The 27193-nt window shown below is 39.1% G+C and overlaps 1 protein-coding gene and 2 non-coding genes across 18 annotated transcripts in view; 2 read left to right on the top strand and 1 right to left on the bottom strand.

Annotated features, from left to right (window-relative positions):
- The window catches only part of USP48 (ubiquitin specific peptidase 48), a 74512-nt gene that overhangs the window by 25329 nt on the left and 21990 nt on the right, over nucleotides 1-27193 (top strand). For 4 of the 16 annotated variants that reach the window (XM_060411466.1, XM_027965548.2, XM_060411470.1 and 1 more), the window contains exons 4-15: nucleotides 921-1048; nucleotides 1393-1517; nucleotides 2007-2115; nucleotides 4359-4492; nucleotides 5108-5190; nucleotides 9935-10114; nucleotides 14146-14274; nucleotides 14959-15108; nucleotides 18465-18662; nucleotides 19442-19556; nucleotides 20097-20227; nucleotides 23558-23629. In XM_060411466.1, coding sequence (XP_060267449.1) covers nucleotides 921-1048; nucleotides 1393-1517; nucleotides 2007-2115; nucleotides 4359-4492; nucleotides 5108-5190; nucleotides 9935-10114; nucleotides 14146-14274; nucleotides 14959-15108; nucleotides 18465-18662; nucleotides 19442-19556; nucleotides 20097-20227; nucleotides 23558-23629 — 1554 coding nt within the window. The remainder of the gene's footprint in view (nucleotides 1-920; nucleotides 1049-1392; nucleotides 1518-2006; nucleotides 2116-4358; nucleotides 4493-5107; nucleotides 5191-9934; nucleotides 10115-14145; nucleotides 14275-14958; nucleotides 15109-18464; nucleotides 18663-19441; nucleotides 19557-20096; nucleotides 20228-23557; nucleotides 23630-27193) is intronic. The other 12 variants (XM_060411467.1, XM_027965550.2, XM_060411472.1 and 9 more) reach the window with 5 other exon arrangements.
- Nucleotides 10303-10407, top strand: LOC114113439 (small nucleolar RNA U13). Its single transcript, XR_003588473.1, has one exon. It is a non-coding gene; the product is annotated as a small nucleolar RNA U13 (small nucleolar RNA).
- On the bottom strand, nucleotides 12684-12790 carry LOC114113273 (U6 spliceosomal RNA). The gene has a single exon (XR_003588336.1). It is a non-coding gene; the product is annotated as a U6 spliceosomal RNA (small nuclear RNA).

Consider the following 27193-nt stretch of genomic DNA (forward strand, 5'->3'; position numbering starts at 1 on the left):
CTTGCAGAGCTCATCTTTGTTGGCACAGAGCAGGCAAAGAAGGGTAGATTTGGAGCTGAAAGTCAATTAATTGATAACGGCAACACAGAAGGGAAAATTCAGATCTTTTAGGGCTCTTGATCCATGCTTCCTATTTGCATGCTGCTACTGCTGCTAAGTCGCTTCAGTCATGTCCAACTCTGTGCGACCCCATAGACGGCAGCGCACCAGGCTCCCCTGTCGCTGGGATTCTCCAGGCACCTTCCCCCAACTGATGACTTACCTGGTGGCTCAGATGGTAAAAGCATCTGCGTGCCATGCAGGAGACCCAGGTTCGAGACCTGGGTCAAGAAGATCCCCTGGAGAAGGAAACGACAACCCACTCCGTACTGTTGCCTAGAAAATCCCATGGACGGAGAAGCCTGGTAGGCTGCAATCCGTGGGGTCGCAAATAGTCGGACACAACTGAGTAACTTCACTTTCTTTCCGAAACTCATTAAAACGTGAAACTAAATTTTAGGATTCTTACCAGTAAATTGTTCTGTTGTTCATTCAGATTTGAATCAATGTATCATTTGCTCTGTGGCAAGTTCACATGAATGGGGGTTATATTAAAGTATTTGGCAAATAGTAAATATGGTATATGACTTTTATTGGATTGGAAGTTTTGGTGGGATTTGATACTCTAGAAACTGTAGTCATGATCATTATTGTTGTGACGAGGGTAGGCCCTTGCCTTTAGGGGATGTATATGGACAGCCAAGGTTGCCTCATTACTTCCAAAAGATGTGGTTACTAATTTCTTTGAAAGTTTTAAAAAAATGTAATAAAACACTAATTTAGTTTGGACATAAGGTTTTTTTAATTATGTCCTCATGTGACGAGGTGTACATATTTTTTTTAAATAGCAGTTTTTTAAAAACAAACATTTTCTTTAATAGATTATGAGCCTCAAACGATTTGTGAGCATCTCCAGTACTTATTTGCCTTGTTACAAAATAGTAATAGGCGATACATTGACCCGTCAGGATTTGTGAAAGCCTTGGGCTTGGACACAGGGCAACAGCAGGTAAGAACTTTTCTTTTAATTATTATTATTTTTTAATATAAAAAGCATTCCTTTTAATCATTATAGAAAGAAATGAAGAAATTTTAAAAAATTAATTTTCCTCTGTTTTGAGTTAGAGCGTTTATTTACTGCTTAGCATATTACACATTTTCCTTGATTCCATTTCTGAAAATTCATATGTGGGCACAAAATGGATTCAACATGGCTGTAGTCCTTTTTCAGAAATTTTAAGTTCTAAGTACAGACAGCTTCTGGGTTATTTTACTTACTACTGTTTGTAGCAGAAATTGAAAAGCAAGGTATGTTTTTTTGTTTTTTTTAATTAACTCAAACCTGTATTGTAGGATGCCCAAGAATTTTCAAAGCTCTTTATGTCTCTTTTGGAAGATACTTTGTCTAAACAAAAGAATCCCGATGTGAGGAACATTGTCCAACAGCAGTTCTGTGGGGAATATGCTTATGTAACTGTGTAAGTGTGTTTCCACTTTCTCATGATGCGTTTTATTCTGAGGTGGTTGCTTATGTGTTTTGTAATTTTGACTTCAGGTCCGAGTTATGGCTTTAGTGGCTTATCATGGGACCTGAGATATTTATAGTAATATGTTTCTATGGGAACAGGTAAACAACTGACCTGATAATTGCAATTGAACCTATGCAGGTGTTGGAAACTGTCTGGTTGAGCTCTTGCTGTTTATTTTATGGCTGTGGTGTGAGCTGACAAGAGTAAAATTGGAGCCTACTCGATACCAAAAGTAAAATAACTCTTGAACATTTTCCTAATCATAAAATGCATGGCCTCATCAATCACTTTGTTTTATTTTTTGAGTATACATAGTGTAGAAAATGTCAGTGAAAGAATTAAGGTAATGTTTCTTTCTGTATCTTCAGGTTATAGAACAGTAAAACCTTATTGCTTTTCCCACTCTGATCATAATGTTCTTGCTCTGCTTTATTATAGCTGCAACCAGTGTGGCAGAGAATCTAAGCTTTTATCAAAATTTTATGAACTGGAGTTAAATATCCAAGGCCACAAACAGTTAACAGATTGTATCTCGGAATTTTTGAAGGTATTCAGATTTTGGCATATTTGTCATTTCTGCTCCCAACAGTTAAATACTGCTCCGAATGTCCTTTTGATTTAATGGATAAATTCATTATTTTAACTTTTTCTCCATATGAACTGTTTATATAATGATTTAGAAGAAACTTTAAATTAAAGAAGAAACTGTAAATTTAGAAGAAATTCTTCTAATGATTTAGAAGAAACTGTAAATTAACTGTAAATTACAGAAGCACCTTAACATAATTTTTGGCTATTTCAGGTTGTTTTATATGTAGAATAATGTATGTATAAAAGCTTGTGTGATTGGGGTATAGTAGAATAAGAAAGTATAAGCTATGTTAACATAAGATTAATTTACTTTTTCACTTAATGAGAAATAGAAAGTGTTGAATGTAATTTTTTACATCAAAATATAACCACTCTTCAGCCCCTCCACTCCATGTTTCTCTCTCTGTGTGTTTAGATTTATGTAGAGACAAGGAAATGGTTCTCTTTTGTTCAGAGTGGAAAAGTTGCTAATCAGAAACCTTTGTAATCATGTAGGAACAGACACATAGGCATAGAAGATAAGCTTATTATATAGCTTACTTTCTTGAAATATTTTTGTACTTTTCTTACCTTTTGTTTTTGGCACAGCCATCAGCAGCTCGAAGCACTCACTTACTGGATTCATTCAGCTATATACTGACTGTTTGCAGTGTTCAGGCAGTGTTTCCACTGTTGGGAATAACCGTAGTGAATGAGGCAGACAAACATCTTTTGCCTTTAAGAAAGCTTATAATGTAGTGGTATGGGGAGCAACAAGGAACAAGAAAACAAATAGAAAAATATCTAATGTGTCAAGTGTAATAAGTGCGATGAAGAAAACTAAAGCAGGGCACGGAGAATGTGGAAGGGTGCTAAAGTGGAGTAGTGAGTAGGCCAAGAACTGGGGAGCAGATGAAATAACAGGGTCAGGGCTTAAGACAGGAATATGTCTGCAGGCTTGAGGAACAGCAAGGAGATCAGTGTGGTTGAAATAGACAAGGGGGAAATGATAGAAGACGTCATAGAAGAGATAACTAAGGGCCATATCAGAGAGGGCCTGGTAGACCTTTGTCAGAAGTTTGAGTGAAATACAGTGCCCTCAAGGGGTGTACGCTATGTAATCTGTTTCAACAGGAAAACTTTGAGTACTGTCTTAAGAAAAGGCTAACAGTGAGGCAAGGGCAGACAGAAGGAGTTGATGGTGACTTGGACCACGGGTTAACTGAAGAGAGGATAAGAAGTGTTCGGAGTTTTCAAAGTAGAGCTGAAGAAATTTGCCGACTGGATACGGAGGAAAAGAGGAGTCAAGGATTACTAAGGTTTTGTCCTTAAGAACTAGAAGAATGGAGTTGGCGTGACTGAGATGTGAAGGAGGGTGGGAGGAGCAAGTTTGGGAGAGGAAGTAAGAGTCTGCACTGGGGCATGTCAGACCTGATAGGGTTCAGGGTGAAAGCGTCAGGGCATAGTAAAATCACCAGGGGCATGAGAGAGGTGAAGACCAAGACTGGACCCTGGGACATTCAGACATTAAGAGACGGGACAGGGGCGCAGGGACAGGGGCGCAGCTCGTCAGAGACCCTGAGGGGGATGTGAGTGAGGAGCACACGGGAGAGTGTCAGTGGAGCAGAGGCAGGCAGCGGCAGTGCTGGTGCTGTGTTACTGTACTGAAGCGCAGTCTGTAACAAAAAGCTGGTGCAGAAACAGGAAACAGTTAACAGTAAACCACCGTTCGCTCTAGCATTGAGTTTTTCTGCACTCTCAGTTTTGTGTCATGAATGCGGTTTAGTAATTTTAACTGTGTGTGCGTGTGAAATTTGCATATACAGTTTCATATTTGGTGCCCGTAGGTATTTTCCAACCATTTTCACTGTTTTAAAATTAATTTTGCTGCATTAAAGTACATATGATTTCTTTTTAAAACCTATTTCCTTCAATTCCCAGCAACGCCATTATCAGGAAAAAAAGACCTAAAACCCAAGCATTTTTAAAATCATACATTTCAGAAAGAAACATCAGTTTTAAATCATTGTATACAAGTTAATAATGTCATTGCTAATCTAACTTAATCTTGTGTGTCCTTCATTATTTATAATGACTTGATCTTAACAGCTTGAGTGAAAACTGTTAGCTGAAGTGAAATTGTAATTTGCATCAGAGTTTTGATCATTAAAAAAATCTTTTTTTTTTTTTTTTAAACTAATGTGCCTTATTCCTGATCAGGAAGAAAAGTTAGAAGGAGACAATCGATACTTTTGTGAAAACTGTCAAAGCAAACAGAACGCAACCAGGAAGATCCGACTGCTTAGTCTTCCTTGCACTCTGAACTTGCAGCTAATGCGTTTTGTCTTTGACAGGTAAATATGTGCGAGTCGTGGTGTTTGGCTGCTCACTGTGGACTGATATGTACAGATTTTACCATAGATATGATAGTAAAATGCTTTTAATTTGAAACCTTGGATTTGGGGATGAAAGTTATAGATGGAGCCTGTCATAATTAAAAACTAGAAAAGTAGAGAATCCTTATTTTTCTGTAAAATTACTTAAAACTGCAAAGGAAAAGCAGACATTTATCAGTTACCTTAATATTTTATATTATTGTATAAGAAGTTGAGTAAATTTTCTATTCACAACAGTGCAACCCCCATTCCCATGGAAATAGACCTTTTATAAGTAAAATCAGACGATTTTTTTTTAACATGTGCATTTCTTCTATATAGCTGGAACATGTGTGTTTTCTTTTATATTAAAATTAAAATGTATGGAAATGTGCTGTTTGGAATTAGCTCTTTAAATTCATACTTTTTAGCTTGTTGATTATTTATTGTCCAATTCAATGACATGTTTTGAGCAAGATTGTAAAAAGAAATCTACCTAGCTACTCCCCAGTTTATTTAAAGAAGCCAGTAGAACTTACACATTGTTTTATGGTTGTTTTAAATGTAATTACAATTAGCTTTCTTCTTGGTTAGGCAAACTGGACATAAGAAAAAGCTGAATACCTACATTGGCTTCTCAGAAATTTTGGATATGGAGCCGTATGTGGAACACAAAGGTAATATTTTTACCAAGCAGTGATAATTACAGTGCTCAGAGACTGTAACTTGTGATCCACTTGCATTGAGTACAGAATAGGAGTTCACCACTAAATTTTATTTGCCAGTCTCTAAGAACAAAGGCATTTTAGGTGAGTTGAAAGGTTATTTTTATTTTCTATAAGTGAGTACATAATGAAGATTAGATGGTTCATCAATATCTATATAATTAAGGATATAAAAGAATAAAGAATAAATTCCTTTGCTATTCCTGAACTCACTCTTGTTGCCTTAGCCTCATTTCAGTTCAGTTCAGTTCGGTCACTCAGTCGTGTCCGACTCTTTGTGACCACATGGACTGCAGCACGCCAGGCCTCCCTGTCCATCATCAACTCCCAGAGTTTACTCAGACTCATGTACATAGAGTCAGTGATGCCATCCAACCATGTCATCCCCTGTCGTCCCCTTCTCCTCCCGCCTTCAATCTTTCCCAGCATCAGGGTCTTTTCAAATGAGTCGGTTCTTCGCATCAGGTGACCAAAGTATTGCAGTTTCAGTTTCAATATCAGTCCTTCCAGTGAACACCCAGGACTGATCTCCTTTAGGATGGACTGGTTGAATCTCCTTGCAGTCCAAGGGACTCTCAAGAGTCTTCTCCAACCACAGTTCAGAAGCATCAATTCTTCGGTGCTCAGCCTTCATTATAGTCCAACTCTCACATCCGTACATGACTACTGGAAAAACCATAGCCTTGACTAGACGGACCTTTGTTGGCAAAGTAAACCTTTGTTAGCCTCACTACTATATCTGAATTCCTCATAAAATTAAGGGTCTCCACATTGCCTCCATTCATGGTTTTAAAAAAGATTTTATCAGAAACATTAGATGGCCTGGTTGCAGTATTTATGCTGTAATGTAATTACTTTCTTCTTTGCTAGTCGTCATCTTACTAAACAGGATGATCCTTGTTAGAGAAAAGAAGCATCTTGCCCTTTGTTTCTCTTCTGCCCTTACTGGATGGACCGTTTTACTTCTCTTTTAAGATTGACATTAATGTTCGTGAAATTTTTAATACAGAGATTATATCAGAACCTGTCTCCATAAAACAGTTCTGGTGCCAAGCCATAATCTAAAACCTTCCAAAGCAATGATTGGGAAGGTGGGGAAGTGATATTTAAGCCTTAAATGCATGGTACTCTCTAGTCAGTATACGGAGGTTAAAATGTATACCTGAGGGGTTTCCCTGGTGGTCCAGTGGTTAAGAATCCGCCTTGCAGTACAAGGGATATCAGTTCGATCCTGGGTCTGGGAAGATCCCACATGCTGTGGAGCAGCCAAGCCTGTGTACCACAACTCCTGAAGCTTGTGCGCCCAGAACTCACGCTCCACAAGAGCGCCACTGCCGTGAGAAGCCGGCACACCAAGAGCAGCCCCCGCCCGCCACAGCCAGAGAAAGCCCGAGGGCCGCGCCGGAGGCCGGCCCCCGCGCTGCCCCCGCGCCACACTCACAGCTGGGAGAGGAAAGCTGCTGCGCCCGGTGCTGTGTGTTACTGTTACGCTTGCCTGGTTGAGTGAACTTCACAGTCATTCACTGCCTATAGTAGTTTGCTTCCTGCCTCCTTTGCATAGTCAATTATTTGAAATTAGAGAAGCCTGGTTACTTAGTGGTTTCTTGGAGGTTAGGAATGTAGGAAATGCACAGATTATTCCTCCCCCCCCCCCTTTTTTTTCCCCTTGCCGCTTGCAGGACCTTAGTTCCCTCACAGTGAAAGCTCTGAATCCTAACCACTGGACTGTCAGGGAATTCCCACATTATTCCTTTCCTTCACTCCAGTGTATGATTTCGAATAGTTCTTATCATGATTCAATTTATTATATTTTTTTTTTCCCAATTCATATCGTAAAGAATAACGCTTCCACTTTCATATTCTTTTTTTCTATATTCTTATTCCTATGTGTCAGCACACGTATATCCACACAAAACAGAAAAGATAGATCTAAAAAGGTGATCTGTTTTTAAAAGGAGAATTTATTTTTTTAAATAGTGAACCTGCAGATACACAGATGTGTAGACTGAGGGATTCTCATACCTTGAATATTTAGCAGCTTACTAACTTAACTCCTGCCATATTACTTGGGGATTTTAATATCCCTATAGACAACATGAAGTCTAAATAAAATTCATAGACTTTTGCCACTTAAATGTAGTTATCAAAATACTAAGACAGATTTGTAATACTGTAATAGAAGTGAAGTCAGAGTCGCTCAGTCATGTCTGACTCTTTGCAACCCCATGGACTGTATAGTCCATGGAACTCTGAAGGCCACAATACTGGAGTGGGTAGCTTTTCCCTTTTTCAGGGGATCTTCCCAACCCAGGGATCGAATCCAGGTCTCCCACATTGCAGGCGGATTCTCTACCAGCTGAGCCACAAGGAAAGCCCAAGAATACTGGAGTGGGTAGGCAATCCCTTCTCCAGCGCATCTTCCTAACCCAGGAGTCAAACCAGGATCTCCTGCATTGCAGGTGGATTCTTTACCAGCTGAGCTACCAGAGAAGCCCTTTAAATGGGAATAGATATACCAGACATTCATCAGTGCCTTTTCTGTTCTCATACCATACAAAAAAACTCGGAAGGAATAAATGATCTTTTAAATTGTTTGCTGAGAAACCCACAGCGCAAGGATTTTCATAAAGTTGGAATTTTAATTCTGTACTCTTTCAGGTTATCTGCAACAGTGATAATGTGATAATAAAAACCTGTATCTATTGGTAATAGTCATAGTTACTGCTAATACTTCTGTGATTTATTGTCTTCATTAATAACTTGAGGATACTACTAGGTGCCGCTTTTGTAGACAGTCTTCAGCTGACCTGATAACGACTTCTCTCCTTCAGTGATTTTGTCTTCCACCCTCCCTCAGCCCTTCTGAAGGTCATAACCTACCTGTCTTTCTATAAATACTGTATATTTTGTTCCACTCTATTTTCCTCTTCTTTTAAAAATGATAAAGTAGAAGACATCTATAAAAATAAAAATACAGAAATAAACGGTTCAGAGAATTATCACAAAGTGAATATCTTCCTGAGTACCACCCACTCCAAAGCTTCCTGTGTGACCCGCCTGGGTGCAGTCTCCTTCCTCCTGAAATAGAGCCGTTAGTCTGAGTTGTTGGCAGTCACTACTTTTTCTGTGTGTTGGCTTTAGCATTTTGCTATATAAACTTGCACCCCTAAACATTATAGTGTCGTTCTAGTGTGGTATACTACAGTGTAGTAGTTACAGTGTAGCTCTGCCTCCTGGGATATTGCCAGGTGAAGCCTAACCCATTGTTTAATCTCAGTCCGCCTCCTCTGCTTGTTCATCTGGGCCATTGGTGGCTGGAGAAAAACATCGTCGGTGTGTCTGTCTGTATTTTGAAGAATTCCTAATTTTTATGAACAAAATCTAGTTAAATAATTTGTTCTTTTAACTGGATCGGTTAATCTGTTTACACTCTTGTTAATTTATACTCTTAAATTTCTCTAATGAAAATTTGCGTCACTTTTGTGTCCTGTCACTTGCCTATAGATTTTCAAGTTTCTCATTTCTCTAAACATAGAAGCCTAATTTTATAATCCATGACTGACATTGTTGGAGTATTTTGTAAGTTTCTTTTTGCTGTCCCATTTGGTTATTTTAATGTTACCAGGTCTTCTGTACTTGGTTATCTCTGGAAAACATTTTATGGTATTTTTATTTTTTATTCTTTGCACTGTGTGACATGTGGGATCTTTGTTCCCCCACCAGGGGCTGAATCTGAGCGTGCATCCCCTCCCCCCAAGCCCCCACCCCCACAGTGGAAGCAGAGTCTTAACCATTGGACCAACAGGGAAGTCCCTCTAAAATTTTTTGTGGAGATTCACTTAGGGCTGAGATGAAGCCACCTCCTCGAGAGAGACCTTAGGTTTCTTTCTGCCAGGTTCCCGGGGTCCCTACGGGTTAGGTATCATTGCAGATCAAGTTCAGTGCTTAAGGTTCCCTTGCTCACTCATGCTGTAAGAACCTGGCCAGTTTACTTTTAGTGGAGACATCCACGACTAGGTCCATGGGTTATTTCAGGGCTTTGGGGGGGCGTTGCGCTGGGGCTCTGTCATGGGGCATGGGCTCTGTGGTTGTGGCACACGTGAGCTCAGCTGCCCCATGGCTTGTGGGACCTCCGTGCCCTGACCAGTGATCCAAACCTCACCTCCGGCAGTGAGAGCCCAGAGTCCTAACCAGTGGACCGCCAGGGAATTCCCTTATCTACACCTATTTTGAAAGCACTTTTCTTTAATGATACATCTAATTTTAAAAATTCTTTTTTTCCTAGAAGTAATAGCTTTTCTATTTTGCATTCAAATCTTACTAGTTTGTGTGTAGTAAATTTCTGTAAGAAGTTAGAAAATATGACCAATCTGATTCTTGGTGAGCACACGGCTCAGTCCGTTAGTGCGTGAGGGGAAGTGTACTGCAGGATAACTTCGTGACCCTAAGTGCACAGAATATGCTGTAGCTTTGCATCTGTACATATTGCAGAGGGAATAGAGAGTTGACAGAGAGGTGATAAAAACAGTGACTGCCACGTTATTTTATGAGACTAAATGTTTTAAATCTAAGGTGACATGTTTTGGGTTCAACTGGATGCATAAAGAATTGTAATCATTACAGTGCAGGCTCAGGATATAAGAAGAAATAATGTCATCTAAAATTTCTTTAACTTTTTCCCCTTCTCCTTTCCTAGGTGGGTCCTATGTGTATGAACTCAGCGCGGTCCTCATACACAGAGGAGTGAGTGCTTATTCTGGCCACTACATTGCCCACGTGAAAGATCCACAGTCTGGCGAATGGTATAAGTTTAATGATGAAGACATAGAAAAGATGGAGGGGAAGAAATTACAACTAGGGATTGAGGAAGATCTAGGTAAAACCTTTAAGTTGTGAGTGCCCTTTTAAAATATAATTTTATTTTTTTAAACAAAAATGTCTGTGAGAAATTATTATGGCCCAAGATTGTTATGGACTATCGATGCTGTTTTCATTTCTTAAACACGTGAAATCTCTGAACTTTCTTAGCAATGCTTGGATTTTTCTTTCAAAAAGTGATTTTGGATCCTTTTGTAGTTCATGAGGATGATGGTTGGGTGTTCGCGCTATTGCGTGATTTGTGCCTCCCTCCAGATCTTGTCACGACACCGGCACATTACCCATCTGACTTGACAAAAAAGAAAAAGGTGATTTTGCTCCAGGGATGGTTCCATACTGTCCTGTTTTTAGCAGTCTGAAGGCGTATGTTTCATTTTCAATTAACAGATTAATTGTGGGCAGCTGGGAAAGAGGGTGTAAGTATTAAGCTAAAAACTATGGGAAAATCCCATGGACGGAGGAGCCTGGTGGGCTTCCATCTATGGGGTCGCACAGAGTCGGACACGACTGAAGTGTCTTCCCTTTCACTTTTCACTTTCACGCATTGGAGAAGAAAATGGCAACTCACTCCAGTGTTCTTGCCTGGAGAATCCCAGGGATGGGGGAGCCTGGTGGGCTTCTGTCTATGGGGTCGCACAGAGTCGGACACGACTGAAGTGACTTAGCAGCAGCAGCAGCAGCAGCAGCAGCAGTAGATTTAATATAGTAGGATTGGGACTATATATTTCTCTGGGTCAGGACATACATTTTTGAGAAGTAATAGTAGGGGAACTTGGTTCTCTGAACAGCATCTCCCCTTCACTGTTAAGTATCTTACTGCAACCCTGGAGTGTGGAGCCATGCCTCTGTGGGGATTACGCTGCTTATTGTTCCATGGTAATGAGGTGTGCTATAAAGGGTGCTTCCTGAAATAGTTTCTAGTATATAGTTCTCATCACCTTGGTTTTCGTGGGCTAAGTACCTGTTTATTTTCTAACAGAGTGGACAGTTTTTCCGATAGGAGCCATCTTGGCTGAAGTTTTAATCACTTCCTTACTGTTTGTCACTTGGACTATGAGATGCAAAAAGGGAAAAGGAATGGGAATAGGTGGGTGTCTCCCGCCACTGTCCTTTCTTTTTTTTTTTTCACTGTCCTTTCTTAAGGATCAATCCCACTTGCCCAAGTGGAGGACCATGGCAGTGGACATTGGCTTTCAAGGAAGGCATAGGGAATTTTGCTGTAGGTGCTCATGTAGTGGCTATATTGTAATTTGAAGGAAGATTTTCTTTTTATTTTCTGTACACTATTTTTGTTCATCAGTTGTACCTCCATAGAGCTTGAAAGGTGAAAGTGGGAGGTGTGAGTAGTGCTCCACCCAGGTGTGGTGCTACAAGGATTTTCCAATTTTAAGTCACATTTTAGATATATAGCAATGGCGCTCCCACTTTACCTACGTAATACTCAGGCTCTTAAGTAACATTTGCTTATATTTTTTCTTATTGTGATATTCTTAATAGGAACAAAATTGACACTTAGCTTTAAATTGTGAATAATTAAACTTTAGTTTTATTTAACTGTTCTTTACCGAGTTTTTTTGATCTGTTTCATTTTTAGTAAGAAAATCTTAGGATTAAAAAGCATTGTTAAGGCTCTCCATATAGGTTCAAATTTTAGAACATTTTAGGAGGAAGAGACTCTACATGTTAGGATCCCAGTCCAGTATTTTAATGCCTCATTATATGCAGCTTACATTGCTGCTTTTATCTGTTTTATCAAAAATAGGAAATCCTTATTAAATTCCATTAGTCATTCATTCTTTTTTTTTTATTTTTTATTTTTTTTTATTTTTTTATTTTTTTAATTTTAAAATCTTTAATTCTTACATGTGCTCCCAAACATGAACCCCCCTCCCACCTCCCTCCCCATAACATCTCTGTGGGTCATCCCCATGCACCAGCCCCAAGCATGCTGTATCCTGCGTCAGACATAGACTGGCGATTCAATTCTTACATGATAGTATACATGTTAGAATGCCATTCAGCCAAATCATCCCACCCTCTCCCTCTGAGTCCAAAAGTCCGTTATACACAGCTGTGTCTTTTTTCCTGTCTTGCATACAGGGTCGTCATTGCCATCTTTCTAAATTCCATATATATGTGTTAGTATACTGTATTGGTGTTTTTCTTTCTGGCTTACTTCACTCTGTATAATCGGCTCCAGTTTCATCCATCTCATCAGAACTGATTCAAATGAATTCTTTTTAACAGCTGAGTAATACTGCATTGTGTATATGTACCACAGCTTTCTTATCCATTCATCCGCTGATGGACATCTAGGTTGTTTCCATGTCCTGGCTATTATAAACAGTGCTGCGATGAACATTGGGGTACATGTGTCTCTTTCAATTCTGGTTTCTTTGGTGTGTATGCCCAGCAGTGGGATTGCTGGGTCATAAGGTAATTCTATTTGCAATTTTTTAAGGAATCTCCACACTGTTCTCCATAGTGGCTGTACTAGTTTGCATTCCCACCAGCAGTGTAGGAGGGTTCTCTTGTCTCCACACCCTCTCCAGCATTTATTGCTTGCAAAAAATATGGAACGCTTCACCAATTTGCGTGTCATCCTTGCTCAGGGGCCATGCTAATCTTCTCTGTATCGTTCCAATTTTAGTATATGTGCTGCCAAAGCGAGCACTAGTCATTCATTCTTATAGTCTCTTGTGAACGTTTATGAATCATTTTATATTCCACCTTACACAAGTTAATGAACATCTTAAATCTTAATAGTTTTTAGTTAGAAATGACCAACAGCTTTTCCTTTTACATGCTGAGATTTTTAATTCCCTACTACTGTAGTCTTTAAGCTTTTTTGCTCCTGATTCTCTGAGAAATATTGAACAACTTTTGTGTTTCACTGCACACTTTAAAATCCAGGATTTTTCATTGTAAATTTAAGTAGCTCCCAATAATGTAACTTCTGACAAATTATGAATACTGAAACAAACTGCAGCATTATTACTCTTGTATCCAAATGAAATTATGTAACAGAGAGATTCCATACATCGCCATCATTATTTTTAAAGTTACATGAACTGATATTTTTTTTAATGACAGTATTTTTTTTTAATACTTCCTCTTTGTCCTGTACTAGTGTTTCCATACACTGACCCTAGAGAATTTTGTTATGATGGAATATAATATAATAAGTTTTCTATGACTGTAAAGCTACAAAAAGTTAGAAAGTGTTTTAAGGTGTTTTGTTTTGTTTTGTTTTGTTTTCATTTTAAATAAATATTCCTATATATTCCGTAAAAGCAATACAGGTTTTAAAGGGATTGAACGCAACAAAATTTTACTGTGAATAAATCTTTTGATGAGATAAGACTTGTCCCAGGATAGGAGCTTATATCTTTCTTTTGTCAAGTGGGAGACAGATGACTGAAAGGAGAAGTGGAAACCACCAGTGGAACCTCAGCAATTTTAGAAAAGTACACTGGCAGTTGAGGGTCTGGTTCTTGATTTCCTCAGAACTGCCCATGCCCTCCTCCCCATTAGAAAGTTACCCTGGGATAGTCAGACTCAATTTGAAGGTCACCTTCATGTGATATACATGCCATGTAAAACACTAACGTTTTCTCCTTCTGAATTCATAGAGGTTAGTGGCTCATCTTAGCATTTCATTTCATTTGGGGAGCGGGGAGGAAACATTTCATTTTATTTCTTTGTGCAGTTAAGCCTAGATTTATTTTTGTAATTTAAGACCAACAGGAAAATAAAATCTATATATTTGGTTCAGGTTAGTCATTGTGAAAAACAGTACCTTCTTTGCAGCTTTTAAAAATGGAATATGGCAGGCATTGGGGGTTAATAAACATTCAAAAACATACCCAGCCTGCAAAATTTACATTGCCTTTCAACGTATCTTTAGTTTGTATTTTAGGAATTGTTATCTATGACCACCACCACCCCCACCGCTTTCCCTACCCTACAAAAGAATGAACAAATGATAGGAATTCTAATGTAATCATCTTTTGATTTCTCTTACCTCAGCAGAACCTTCCAAGTCCCAGACACGTAAACCTAAGTGTGGCAAAGGAACTCACTGTTCTCGAAATGCGTACATGTTGGTTTATAGACTACAAACTCAAGAAAGACCCAGCACGGCTGTTCAGGTACCAGGTACGCAGTTTTTCAGTATTACCTAAGGCAGAGATTTTTGAATGCCTTGCTCCAAGACCAATGATTAGAACGGTGATTTTTATCTATTATGATAGGTTGACTGTGTATATGGTAAGTGGTAAAAGTGCATATAATCATAAATTTGATTTAAAGTGATGAATTTTTGAAATAAAGAAGGCTTTCACAGAGCTATTCCACGGACCTCCCTAAAGAAAAACAAAAGCAATTAAAGAAATGCCTGTGGATAATAAAGACGAATTTAAAGAGCAATTCCATTCTGTTTTGTTTAGCTTGTAAAACAGTTGTGGGTTTAGCCACTTATAAATCTTCTAGGTTTAATTTTTTTTAAAAAAGGAAAAGCCAACTGCTTGCCTGAAGGCAGTCTTTAGTTGCCATCTTACCTAATCCTGTGCTGTGCTCCGTGGCACCATTTGTTGTGAATGGTGTTTCTGAGCCATTGGATGTTTCCAGTCGGCTGATATTATGGAGAACCAGGTTGAGGAACCCCCTGGTATTATTAGGGGCTGTCTTCAGCTTTGCTTCTGCCTGCAGGTTGGAGGGCAACCGCAGTATGAAGTTGCTGCCAAAATCTCAGCCAGTGTTTGCTGTAATTTAGAGTTCGGCACGGTTCTTGGTCTTTGGAAAACAGCATAAAGGTTTTTCTGTCTTTGCTGTTCTGAGTAGCCTTTCTTCAGGAGCTGGTGGATCGAGATAATTCCAAATTTGAGGAGTGGTGTGTGGAAATGGCCGAGATGCGTAAGCAGAGTGTGGATAAAGGAAAAGCAAAGCATGAAGAAGTCAAGGAGCTGTACCAAAGGTTACCTGCTGGAGCTGGTCTGTAAGATATTCTGGGACAGCACTGTTGCCATTAAGTGCCTTGTTTCTTTTATGTCCGCAAATGTATATGAACAAACGTTCCCCTGCCCTTCCTTATTTATAACCCATTAATGCCAGCTTATGCCCTATACACTTACTATGTAAACCAGCGTTAACTTAATGTATAGCATTCCGTATAATTCTTATCATGTACTTTTAAAAATGGGAAGCTCTTAATAAATTATGAGGTTTAGGTCAGGACTCTGCATATATAACTCTTACAGGTATTTCTAATTTGTGAGACATTAGCTTATTTTTAAAAGAAAAAATCTGATCAGGCTACAGTGGAAGCAACTTGCCTAGTCTGTTTCCTTGCATGCTTTGTGCGCCAGCAGTATTAACAGGCATTCTTTTATATGAGTGCTCTTTTTATGATACTGTTAGATTATTCTGAAATTGAATATCAAATAGTCTAAGAATAGGAAAGCTTTCTGCTGACATCTAATTTCTTAAGAATTATCCCACACAGTCCAGCTCATTCTTTTACTCTGTATGTTTATTCAAGTTCATCTAATGCCTCATAAAGGGAACCTCAACTTTTTAAGGCTGGTATGCCATTTGTAATAATATGTTTTCTGTCATTTCATAGGCAATTCCCCATACCCAACTCCTACTTAAAAAAGAGACAGTTTTACTAATTTTAGAGAATAAATACTCAAGCATAATTGTACTTGTGGTTTTGTTGTTTTGATATCTCAGTTTTCCATTACTGGTATAACTTTAAGCAAAAAATGAATATCAATTGCTACTTCTGTAAAAATATCTCTCAAAAGTTCTGTCTGAACTGTACCTTAATTTGACTCTCAGCTTTCTTTGTAATTTGTTATTCTCACTCTGTTTCAAGAGTTGGGATTATCGTAAAGAACTAGACTGACCTTAATTTTATCGGAAATAGTTTGGAAGTGAACATGTAGTTAAAATCTCTGAATTTATTGAAAGGAATTGGTACCTCAAAATCTATTTTCTGGACTTTGTTGATAGCTTCCTGGATTCACAGGACAGGAGAAAGGACTTTCTGGGTCTATAAACTAGAATGCTATTTTTGAGTCACGCTTTAAAACCTCGTGGTCCAAAGATGTTATGTTTCAAATCTACACTGTGCTCTTGGCTGTTTTCATTCCACCTATAAGAACCTGTACTCATGCTCTCGGAGTATGTATATATGTCATCAGCACTTGCGTTATGCGCTTATTATTTTTCATATTTACAGTAACCATACGTGGTAGAAAGTCCATGTTTTCCTAAAATATTGTCGATCTCAAAATTAATGACCATGGTTTTGTGCTGCCAATCAAATCTTGTTACTTTTTTTCCTAAATCTTTGTGAACATATTAAAAGAAGGGTCATTTACTATAAAATATAAACCTCACCAGGAACCAGAACACTTTTGGCCCTTTTTATTTAAATTGAGATAAATTATTTTTTAATAATCCTAAATTATCTCTAGGTAAGTTCTTTCAGATATTTCTGATGCCATGGTCTTTCTAGACGTCATCCCTTTTCGAAAGAAAAGTTCCTGTTTAAAATCCAGGCATTTAAAACTGCATATAAATAACCTTGAAGCATAGTATACATTTTCCTTTGGTAAATATTTTGATAGTTTTCTCACTTCATCAGATGCTGAGATTTTTATACAGTGTGTTGTCCCAACTTGACAGAGTTCTTCCTCCTGTTTGTTAGTTGGTTATCCGTGCTTTGGAATCCCAATAATAGAGAACGTCTTTGAGAAACTGCCAGGAGTGTTTGTTCAGTGGAGACTCCAGTTGTTAAGGAGACTCTTGATAGAAGTTGATACAGCTCTTTCAAGGTTTTTCTGATCTTTGTATCTTATATTGATAGCCTTAAAGTTTAACCTATGGGAACTCTCCTTGGGAAAAGATTAGCTATGCTAAGACTTCTTTTTTGCTCTTTTGGGTAGAGATCATTCATTACCATTATGTAGTGTAAAATGCCCCAGTCATGTTACCTGTCCTGAGTCTTAAGGTCTCCACTTTTATATAATTGTGCAAATATACGATTAACTTTTCTGTATCTCTTTTCCTCCAACAAAGCTCAAAATGCTTCACATAATCTTATCTTTTACATTGAGCAACATCCCTGTGAGGTAGGTGGAAGGCAGGTATTATTACCTTCATTTTACAAGTAAAAGATCTGAAGCATAGAGAGTTCAAGTGACTTGCTCAAGTTCAGTTTCTTGGTGGCAGAACTTGGACTCAGCTTGTGGTCCCAGGCTCTTCCTCTGCAGCAATGTCAGAGCTGACCAATCAGTTGCAAGGCTCTCAGTTTGTGATATACAGTTTTAGCACAAATAAGGGATCCAATTTTGTTTTTGTAAAAATTGAAATGTTTTACACTGAACTTAAAATCGAAGTTAGTTTTCAGACTTGTAAATTTCAGGGAAGTATGAAATTGGTCAAAATGGGCTTTTGAGTTGAATTGTCTATCCCTCAGATCTCATCAGAAATAGTATCATAATACAAATATATAAATTCAACCTCTGTATGTTTTCTTCTATGTTTTATGCTGGGACTCACTGGAGATCTTTGTAAGTAATCAAAGCTGGCCCTTTATCTTTAATTTTGGCTTTTATGGAACTCTGGGGCTGTGTTTTCCCAAATTAAAACTCATTTTGAGGTGTCTGGCTGTATCTTAATTTTTCCAACTTTGGAATCAATACATTTGACTCTGGTGCACTTCATCCTAGAAGTTGCTTAACATAGCTTAATTTCTTGAAATACATAATATGGATTTGTGTGGGGAAATCAACTACCTTTTAATCAATGTCAGTATCATCTTGGATGAAGAAAAGTTCCGGTGTTGAAACGGATTTGTGCGGTTGTAGCTGAGTGAGGTTAATTTTTTAATTTAAGACCTAGTCAGACTTCTCATTTTAACTTTCAGTTGTGTATCACACATGGATGATAAATATTTGTGAAAATCACTATGGGAGTGAGGCTATGTGATTTGCGAGCTAGCTTCGAGTATAGCTTGTCACCAAGCTTGGGTGTCCTGATCAGAGCTCTGCTGTGCTATCAAGCAAGACACTTCTCTCTGTGGAAGCCTCTTTTGTAGAATGTGGTTAATAATACCAGCCGATCTTACAGGGCAGTGTGCACAGCTCCTGGAACTCAGTTAAGTGGTAGTTAAATGGTGCTTTGTGCTGTACTCATCAGACATCTTCCCTGAACAATGAGTCTTCTTGATTCTGCTAACTTTGGAAAGAGTTTGCATTGCCTTTTGAGGAAAATGAATGTGTCATTCCGTCAAAAGGCTGTAAAAATACATAGGCTCTTTCCCTTGCTTTGTTCCTCAGAGCCCTATGAATTCGTCTCTCTTGAGTGGCTGCAGAAGTGGTTGGATGAGTCAACGCCTACCAAGCCTATTGATAATCACGCTTGCCTGTGTTCCCACGACAAGCTTCACCCCGATAAAATATCGATTATGAAGAGAATATCTGAATATGCGGCTGACATTTTCTACAGTAGATACGGAGGAGGACCAAGACTAACTGGTGATTCACGCTGTCTTCTCTGCTTTAAAAAAGGAGTGCTGCGTTAAGTCGTCATCATATGATCTTTTTTTTTTAAGTGTTTGTTTATTTTTGGTGCTGGGTCTCTGTTGTGGCATGTGGGAGCGTCACTGCTCCTCATATGGTCTCCATGATCATTTGACTCAGATTGTGCTTAGACCTCATCTTTCATGTACTTTGCAGAAAGGATCTGCTACCTCAAGTAGAAGTTAAGAAGCATTATACATGGTATATTTACAACATTATAAAAGAAACCGATACTGCTTATTCAGCTTTGTTTTGTTTTCTGACAAAGCAGACAAAATAGGATACATTTGAGAAAGCCATCTAGTAGTGTTTCGTTATTTTATTCAGTACCCTTCACAGTATTGGTCTGTCATACCCACATGAAGGGCTTAAACAATTAACATGGCATTTAGAGTTGTCGGAAACATTGATCACTCTCCTCTCTTACAGCCTCTATTATTTGATGACTGTCTGGCAGAACTTGCATCAAAATCTTGTAAAGGGTTTTACTTTGTGGCACAGTCAAAGCACATTATAACGTTTTATTACCAGTGGTTCCTTACGCAGGATAGCCCCATTGCTGTCTTGATGTTTACGTCACCAAAATAATTTAGGACGTATACCAGTTGGCTGAATTGTCAGCATTAGTGACTTTGGGTTAAAATTCTTCATTGCTTCATGAAGTGCTGAAAACATTTTCATCACAGAAAATCCGTCAGTGAATGCAGTCTTTTCTTTCGTTTCCCCTGTCTCAGTGAAAGCCCTGTGTAAGGAATGTGTAGTAGAACGCTGTCGTGTGTTGCGTCTGAAGAACCAACTGAACGAAGATTACAAAACTGTAAATAATCTGCTTAAAGCAACAGTAAAGAGGTATGTTAACATGGTGTATATTGTTTCATAGGCTAAAAAACCAAGTAGCTTATTTATGAATCCTAGAGACTTGGGATCTTCGGAAGAAAGAAGTTAGTGAGTGATTAGCCACGTCAGATTAAATTTTGCAGTGATCGCCACTGAGGCAAAGATAGAGCTGAGTGGCAACCCCCCGGCTGTATTCCATCCATTATAAAGGTGGAAGCAGAGATGTGGATGTGAGGCTTAAACAACCCGAGGCCGGGTGCTCGCCTGGGTCCAGGAATCGGGAAATGCTGATGTTGGAAAACCATTCTAGCAGGCCTTAGGGTGTCCCCTTGAGAGAGGCTGAAGTAAGAATGTTGACAAACTGCACGTCTGACTACCTGCAGTTTCGTAGTGAGGAGTGAAAATGGCCAAAATAGATTAAGAAAGCATAAATGCACAGAAGCAGATATTGAACTTTTGATTCAGGTTTGTTATGATCTTTATAAGGAAATGAGGGAGAAGGATATTAAGAATGTTGCTTGCATAATTTTGCATTCTCTCTTTATTCCACAGCAGTGATGGATTTTGGGTGGGGAAGTCCTCCTTACGCAGTTGGCGCCAGCTGGCTCTTGAACAGCTTGATGAGCAAGATGGCGATGCAGACCAAAGCAATGGGAAAATGAATGGCAACACCTTAAATAAAGGTAATATTTATCAATAAAACCTGTTTGTAGGTGGCTGTGAATTATTCCACAATTGTAAGCACTTGTTTGTGGTAAAATTGTTTTGGGGCTTCCCTGATGACAGTAAAGAATATGCCTGCAATACAGGAGACCTGGGTTCGATCCCTGGGTTGGAAAGATCCCCTGGAGAAGGGAATGGCTACCCACACCAGTATTCTTGCCTGGAGAATCCCACGGACAGAGGAGCCTGGTGGACTATACAGTCCATGGGGTCGCGAAGAGTCAGACACGACTGAGCGACTAACACTTACACACCTTCAAAATTGTTTTAATTCCTTCCGTGTAATGCCTAAAGCGCTCAAAAATGTCTCAGAACAAATAAAAGATTTGTAAGCTATTGAAAGTGAGCAAGGGGCATTCCTCATAACCTGACCTGCTTTGGGCTTTGGGTCTCTCTAATTAGTCCCAGGAAAAATTATTTTAAATTTTGCTCCAGCTAAAGTTTTCAAGAAAAGTCTGTTTGTTGCAAATTGCCAATGTATAGCTTATTCGCCATACTGAAAGACTGAGTTTGTTGAGTGAATGACCTTGAACTTCTGCATTTTTCATCCAGGAGAAAAGGCAGGTTTTGAGTGGCATTTTACTTATAAATTCTTTGGAGATTTCTGAAGTTATGCTTGTAAATAGGAAAAGATATTAATGTCAGTCAATGACTCAGCTCAGTTTTGTAATCAATATTTTATAAGATCATGGGAAGTTAAGGCATTAAAACCTTTTAACTTTAAAATAGAAATTGAACAGTTTATTAATTGAGAGATACAATTAGTGATCCATAAGAAATTATTTCATATAACTTTTATCTCCAGATATTAGTATTTACCTACATATATTTTTATTATTTTAATATTCTTAACCTTTTCCTGAATTATTCTGTATTTACTGCATTTGAATATTTGTATCATTGTATTTGGTATGGGACTTCTCATGTCACTGCTTTTTCTTTTTAAGAATGTAAAAACACTAGAAAGTGAAAATGACTCAGTCTTATCTGACTTTTGCCACCCTATGGACTTCTCCAGGCCAGTATACTAGAGTGGGTAGCCTTTCCCTTTTCCAGGGGATCTTCCCAACCCAGGGATCGAACCCAGGTCTCCCACATTGCAAGTGGATTCTTTACCAGCTGAGCCACAAGGGAAGCCCAGGAATACTGGAGTGGGTAGCCTATCCCTTCTGCAGCGGGTCTTTCCAACCCAGGAATCAAATCGGGGTCTCCCGTGTTGCAGTTGGGTATTTACCAACTGAGCTATCAGGGAAGCCCAAAGCCACTATTAATTTTAAACTGACTTTTTTTTTTTTTAATATTTAAAAATTTAAAGAGTGTTTTTCTTTTGGTTAATGTATTTTATTGTGCTGTATACTTCATGAAATTAACATTAGTTTCAATTTTATTTTGTATTGTTTTTGAAAAGATAGTTTTAAATATAGTTAATGTATTATAGCAGTTATATATGGTATATGACTTTTACGTTGTATATCACTATGCTGTATACTTGAAACTTCCATAATGTTGTACATCAACTACTTCACTAAAAACAAAGATTGAAAACATGACTTTTAATGTGTCATGTGACCTAGGGTATTAAATATCTTGTATTCTTTCAAGCCTTTTTTTAATATATCAGTGATCTTTCCTTTTTTTTTTACATTGAAGTATAGTTGATTTACTGTCTCGTGTTAGTTTCTTGGGTACAGCAAAGTGATTCAGCTATACACACATGCAGCATTCTTTTTCTCATTATTTTCCATTGTGGTTTATCACAGGATGTTGAATATAGTTCCCTATACTAAACAGTAGGAACTAGTTGTTTATCCATTTCATATACATAAGTTTGGTCTGATAATCCCAGACTCCTAGTCCCATCCCTCTCCTACCTTTCTTCCCTTTGGCAACCACCATCTATTCTCTAGGTCCCTAATTCCCTTTCTGTTTCATACACTGGTGTCCGCGTTCGGGTTCCAGCGAATCTTCATTTAAAGTTTGATGCCATAATAGAAAATGCCTTGGTGTCCTAGATTAAAAACATGTTCATGTTGCTTTCAGAGTAATAAAATGCTTCTCATGTCCCCCTTACTCCATTCAAAGATTTTAAAAGCTTGAAGCTAGGTAGAAGTAACAAAGTCTTTCTACCAGATAGTCCTGTAAATAGTGGGCTTTCAGAATGATGCTTCCATTGGCACAGTTGTGGATCTTCCTTAGACATTCAGTGTTTTAAAATCTAGCGACTAAATTTCATTGAATGCATATATTTAACATTGAATATATATGTGTGTATATAAAATATACATTGCCTGTGTATATATAATATAAATAGATTGTATATAATATACATTGAATATATAACACATATTGAATGTATATATATAATATACATTGAAAGTGTATGTATGTATATAGAACGTATATATTTATTTATTTAACTTATTTCAGCTTTTTACAATTAGTTTGTAAACGCAGATGCAGTACCTGCTTCTTTGCCTAATTTTCACTTTGTGTGACCCAGATTGAGAAACAGACAGGAGACAGAGTTACCTGGTCTTGTGTTTTTGCCCATTTTTTCCGCTTGAACTTTTTTTTCTCTATGAGCTTTTTAATGACTAATTAATAAATTTTAATTTAGATTTATTTAATTTTAAGTAAATGTTCTTTATATATGTTATGTATCAAAAGTGTGTTATGTGCTTAACCTGGAAAATCCATGGATCACTATTCTAATCTGTTGGTGCTTAGGACTTAACTTTACGTAATCCTGTTCCCTGGTATACACAACTACAAATTGACAGTTGTCACAGTGTAGACAAGTAGGAAAAGCAGCCTTTGTAAGAGAACTGGTAATAGGGAAAGGAGTGTTTTAATTATGTATATTTAACATTAAAGGTTGAATCTTTATTTCATTAGCCTTCTAAAGCTTTCTCTTGTTGCTCTAAAGAATCGATGGATGAAAGTAACATGACGTGTATATGATTATCCTGGTTTATGACACAGTATTCTAAGTGCCTAGATTAGAATTAATGGGGAGATAGATGAACTGGTTTTCACTTTGAAAAAAAAGGCATATTTTCTTACATAACCCAAATCTTTAAAAAGTAAAACTGCCATTCAGAAATTGTTCTTTCCTTTTAAGGGAAAGATGAAACACTTCTTAGCTCAACTGTGTCAGAATCAGCTGGGTCTAATTTTTAGAATGTTTTTAAAGTTTTCTGTGTTTCAAGCTATGTGGAGTAGTGTCTTTGCTCCTTTGAACTTTAAATGGAGCAGCTAGAAGAGTTACTATGTGTGTATCTTTTGATTAGATGAATCAAAGGAAGAAAGAAAGGAGGATGAGGAGGAACTGAATTTCAATGAAGACATTCTGTGCCCACATGGTAAGCCAAAAGTGTCAGACTTCCCTTGTTAGTGTTTGGCATATCATAAATATTTTGTTAACAATATTTCATGCTCAGAGATTAGGCCCTAATGTGGAAGGCATGGTAGAGTAAGTGGCTTTCTGAACTGGCCGTGACCTGATGGTTCTGTTCTCTCGCTCTCTTCAGCAGCTAGCTTCTGTGGCCTGCCTTCACGCCAGTGCCTCTCAAACCTTTTCCTTTCTCCTCACAAGAAAGAGTGTAAATAATACAAGATGGAATTTCCCCACATTTTAGAGGGGAAATTTTGTCACTTGTCACATTGAAGGGCTTTCTGAGCTTGAAGGAGGATTTCAGTTATTTCCCATTTCTGTGTCTATGTCATTCTCCAGATTTGAACACTTTGAAGGCAGCATTTTTATGTTCTCCTCAGGACTGTTTCTGGTTTAGTTCCTTAGACATTGATTGACTAGCTACGGTGTACTCTATATACTCTTAGTTTCTAAATCTTTATCAATCCTGTGTATTTGTTCATGTGTGTTGGTTTGAGTGAGAGCTCACTTGTAATAGATGAGTTTGTTTGTTTGTTTTCCTTCGGAGAGGGACTCCTTATATATATCGTACGGTTTCCCGTTGTCAGCGCTCTGAAAGCCAGAAAGGTATCTCCTTCTCAAAGCCTTCTACTGAGTAAGTTCCCCACTGACCCTGCCTTCCTTCTTTACTCTCACCCTCCCTCCCTCCCCTGGGAAGAACTGGCCGCAGAGACACTCGGATGTCAGTGGTGGATCTCTTAACCCCTGTTGGCATTTCTGGTTGTGTGCTAACATATTGAGAATACTCAGAATTCTCTTTTTTAATTGAAGTATAGTTAATTTATTGTGTTGTGTTACTTTTATATGTACAACAAACTGGTTCTGCATATGTGAACATGCCCATATATATTCTTTTTCAGGTTGCTTTTCATTACAGGTTACTGTAAGACATTGAGTATAGTTCCCTGTGCTTACACTTACATGTAGTAGAATGTATCTGCTGGTCTGAAACTCCTTATTTATCCTCCCTCTGCCCTCCCCCTTGGTAGCCATAAGTTTTACTTCCTATGTCTGTGTGTCTGTTTGTTACATAAGTTCGTTTGTATAATTTTTTCTTACATTCCACATATGAGCGGTATCATGCAATATCTGTCTGACTTCCCTTAATACGATAACCTTGGGTCCGTCCGTGTTGCTACCAGTGGCTTTATTTCCCGCTTCACGTTTGGCTGTGCTGGGTCTTCACTGTGGTGCTGGGGTTCCCATTGCGGTGGCTTGTCTCCTTGGGAGCACAGGCTGTGGGCACACGGGCTTCAGTAGTTGTGGCTCTCGGGCCCTAGATCACAGGCGCAGTAGTTTTGGCAAATGGGCTTCGTTGCTCCAGGGCTTATGGAATCTTCCCGGACCAGGGATCGAACCCACGTCTCCTGCACTGGCAGTGGGTTCTGACCCATTGCACCATCAGGGAAGGGCCTATTTCATCTTTTTTTTATGACTGGGATTAATGGTCTGAATTCTTGTCAGTCCTGATCAGTTCCTTAGTTCTTCATTGCCTCATTAGGAACCCATACTTGATGCCTAACCCTTGCTTTCATTCACACCTTATTTTTTCTCTTTTGACTGCACTATGCAGCGTGCAGAGTCTTAGTTCCCGGACCAAGGATCAAACCCTTGCCCCCTGCGTTGGACTCACAGAGTCTTAATCAGTGGACCACCAGGGAAGTCCCTAAACCAGTGATTTTTGTTAATAAAGATTCCTTGGTGATGGTGTTAGTAGTTGTCACATGAGTGATACTTCCATGCCTGTCTTTCCAGACACAAACTCACTGCCTGCCTGTGCAGGAGATGCAGGTTTGTTCCCTGGGTCTGGAAGATCCCCTGGAGGAAGAAATGGCAACCCACTCCAGTACTCTTGCCTGGGGAACTCCATGGACAGAGGAGCCTTGCAGGTTACAGTGCATGAGGTGGCGAAGAGTCGGACACAGTTGGTGCATTACTAGAGCACAGTAGGAACACAAGTTTGAAGGCAGATGTGTAACCCTGAGTGGTAGACAGATTAAGTAAGCCCTAGAGGAAGGTGATGTGAACAGCCAGGAGTAAATTAGCTTTTCTCCTGATGCTTTCATATCAACTCTCTTTTTTTTAAGCCTTTTGCTGTAGATTTGCACACAGCATAAGTGCTTCCATTTTGAGTCTTGAGGAATCTGTAGTTAAATACTAAGTTTCCGTGCTTGATGCTGCTTAGCAGGGTGAAATGGTGCCAGAACACCGATTGTCTTCCTCCCTCGCGCACTGACATTTGCTCTCAGCCCACCTCTCATCTTGTCATTTCAGTTTTACAGCTTTGACTGGAAAGCATGGCAGAGCTGAAAGTGATTTCAGGACTTGTGCCATGCCCCTCAGCTTGTCAGAAACGGTACATGAGCCTTTTTTTAGATCTTCTAGCTTGATCTGCAACCCAGTGCCATTTGGTTGCTGCACCTAGTTATCTCGAGTGTAAAAAGCATTATCTCAGCTCTTGTTTTTGGGGATATCACCCCTCAGTGTACCACACCCATGGCAGCAGGGTTTTCAGGTGCAGAGTGTGGAACCTTGCTGAAAACCCACCCCCTCACTGGAGTTGCATTCAAACTTGCTTCTGAGCTGTGGCCATGGTCCTCATAGTACGGCAAGCAGTAAGATGATGGTTGGTCATTTGTTGAGTGTTGTGCCCAGGAGTTTTCTAAGTGTGTAGCTATTAACTTACTGCTGTATTATTATTATACTGATTCTGCTGATGAATAAGCAGACTGAGGCATAGAGAGGTGGGACGTTCGATAGTTAATTTCGCCCTAGTTGTGTAATCGTCAGAAATCCTTTTTCTTTGAAAATTTGAAGGACTTCACGGATCTTTCAATGTACTGTTTGTTCAAAGCCCTTCATAGACAATTTTTGTCCCTTCCACTTTTGGCAACTAATAAGATCTCTGTCCACAGCCCTGGGACACTTCCCCCTGTGCAGGTCCCAGCGCATGTACTGTGTGAGGTGCTCTGTGGATGCCTCCCATATGTGCAGTGTGAGGGACCACAGGTTTCCTCGCTTGGTGTCCCCACGGGGCTATTTCACTGCAGAATTCTCAATTTCATTATCTCCTCTCCGGCTGCTCAGATTTCTCCATAAGCGTCTTTCCTTCTTCCGCCTGGAAACTGCAGAGCCGACTGTCACTTCAGGGTTATAGAGAAGAGGGCTTGGAACCTCTGCCTTCTGTACAGAAGCCTTCACTTAGCTGCATGCATCTCAGCACGCTGCCTCACATCTCTGCTTTGCGTCCCAAGTTGGAGGCCCGAGGTTTTGTGTCATCAGAGCAGCTTGTGTCTTCTTTTGTGGGTAGAGGGGGGCAGGTATCTGTAAAATGTATAGAAGAGGGAGCTAGAATTTTCAGTTCAGTTCAGTTGCTCAGTCGTGTCCGACTCTTTGCTACCCCATGAATCACAGCATGCCAGGCCTCTTGTCCATCACCAGCTCCCGGAATTCACTCAAACTCACATCCATCGAGTCAGTGATGCCATCCAGC

The sequence above is a fragment of the Ovis aries genome, chromosome 2 (assembly GCF_016772045.2).
Source record: "Ovis aries strain OAR_USU_Benz2616 breed Rambouillet chromosome 2, ARS-UI_Ramb_v3.0, whole genome shotgun sequence".
NCBI classification, from domain to species: domain Eukaryota; kingdom Metazoa; phylum Chordata; class Mammalia; order Artiodactyla; family Bovidae; genus Ovis; species Ovis aries.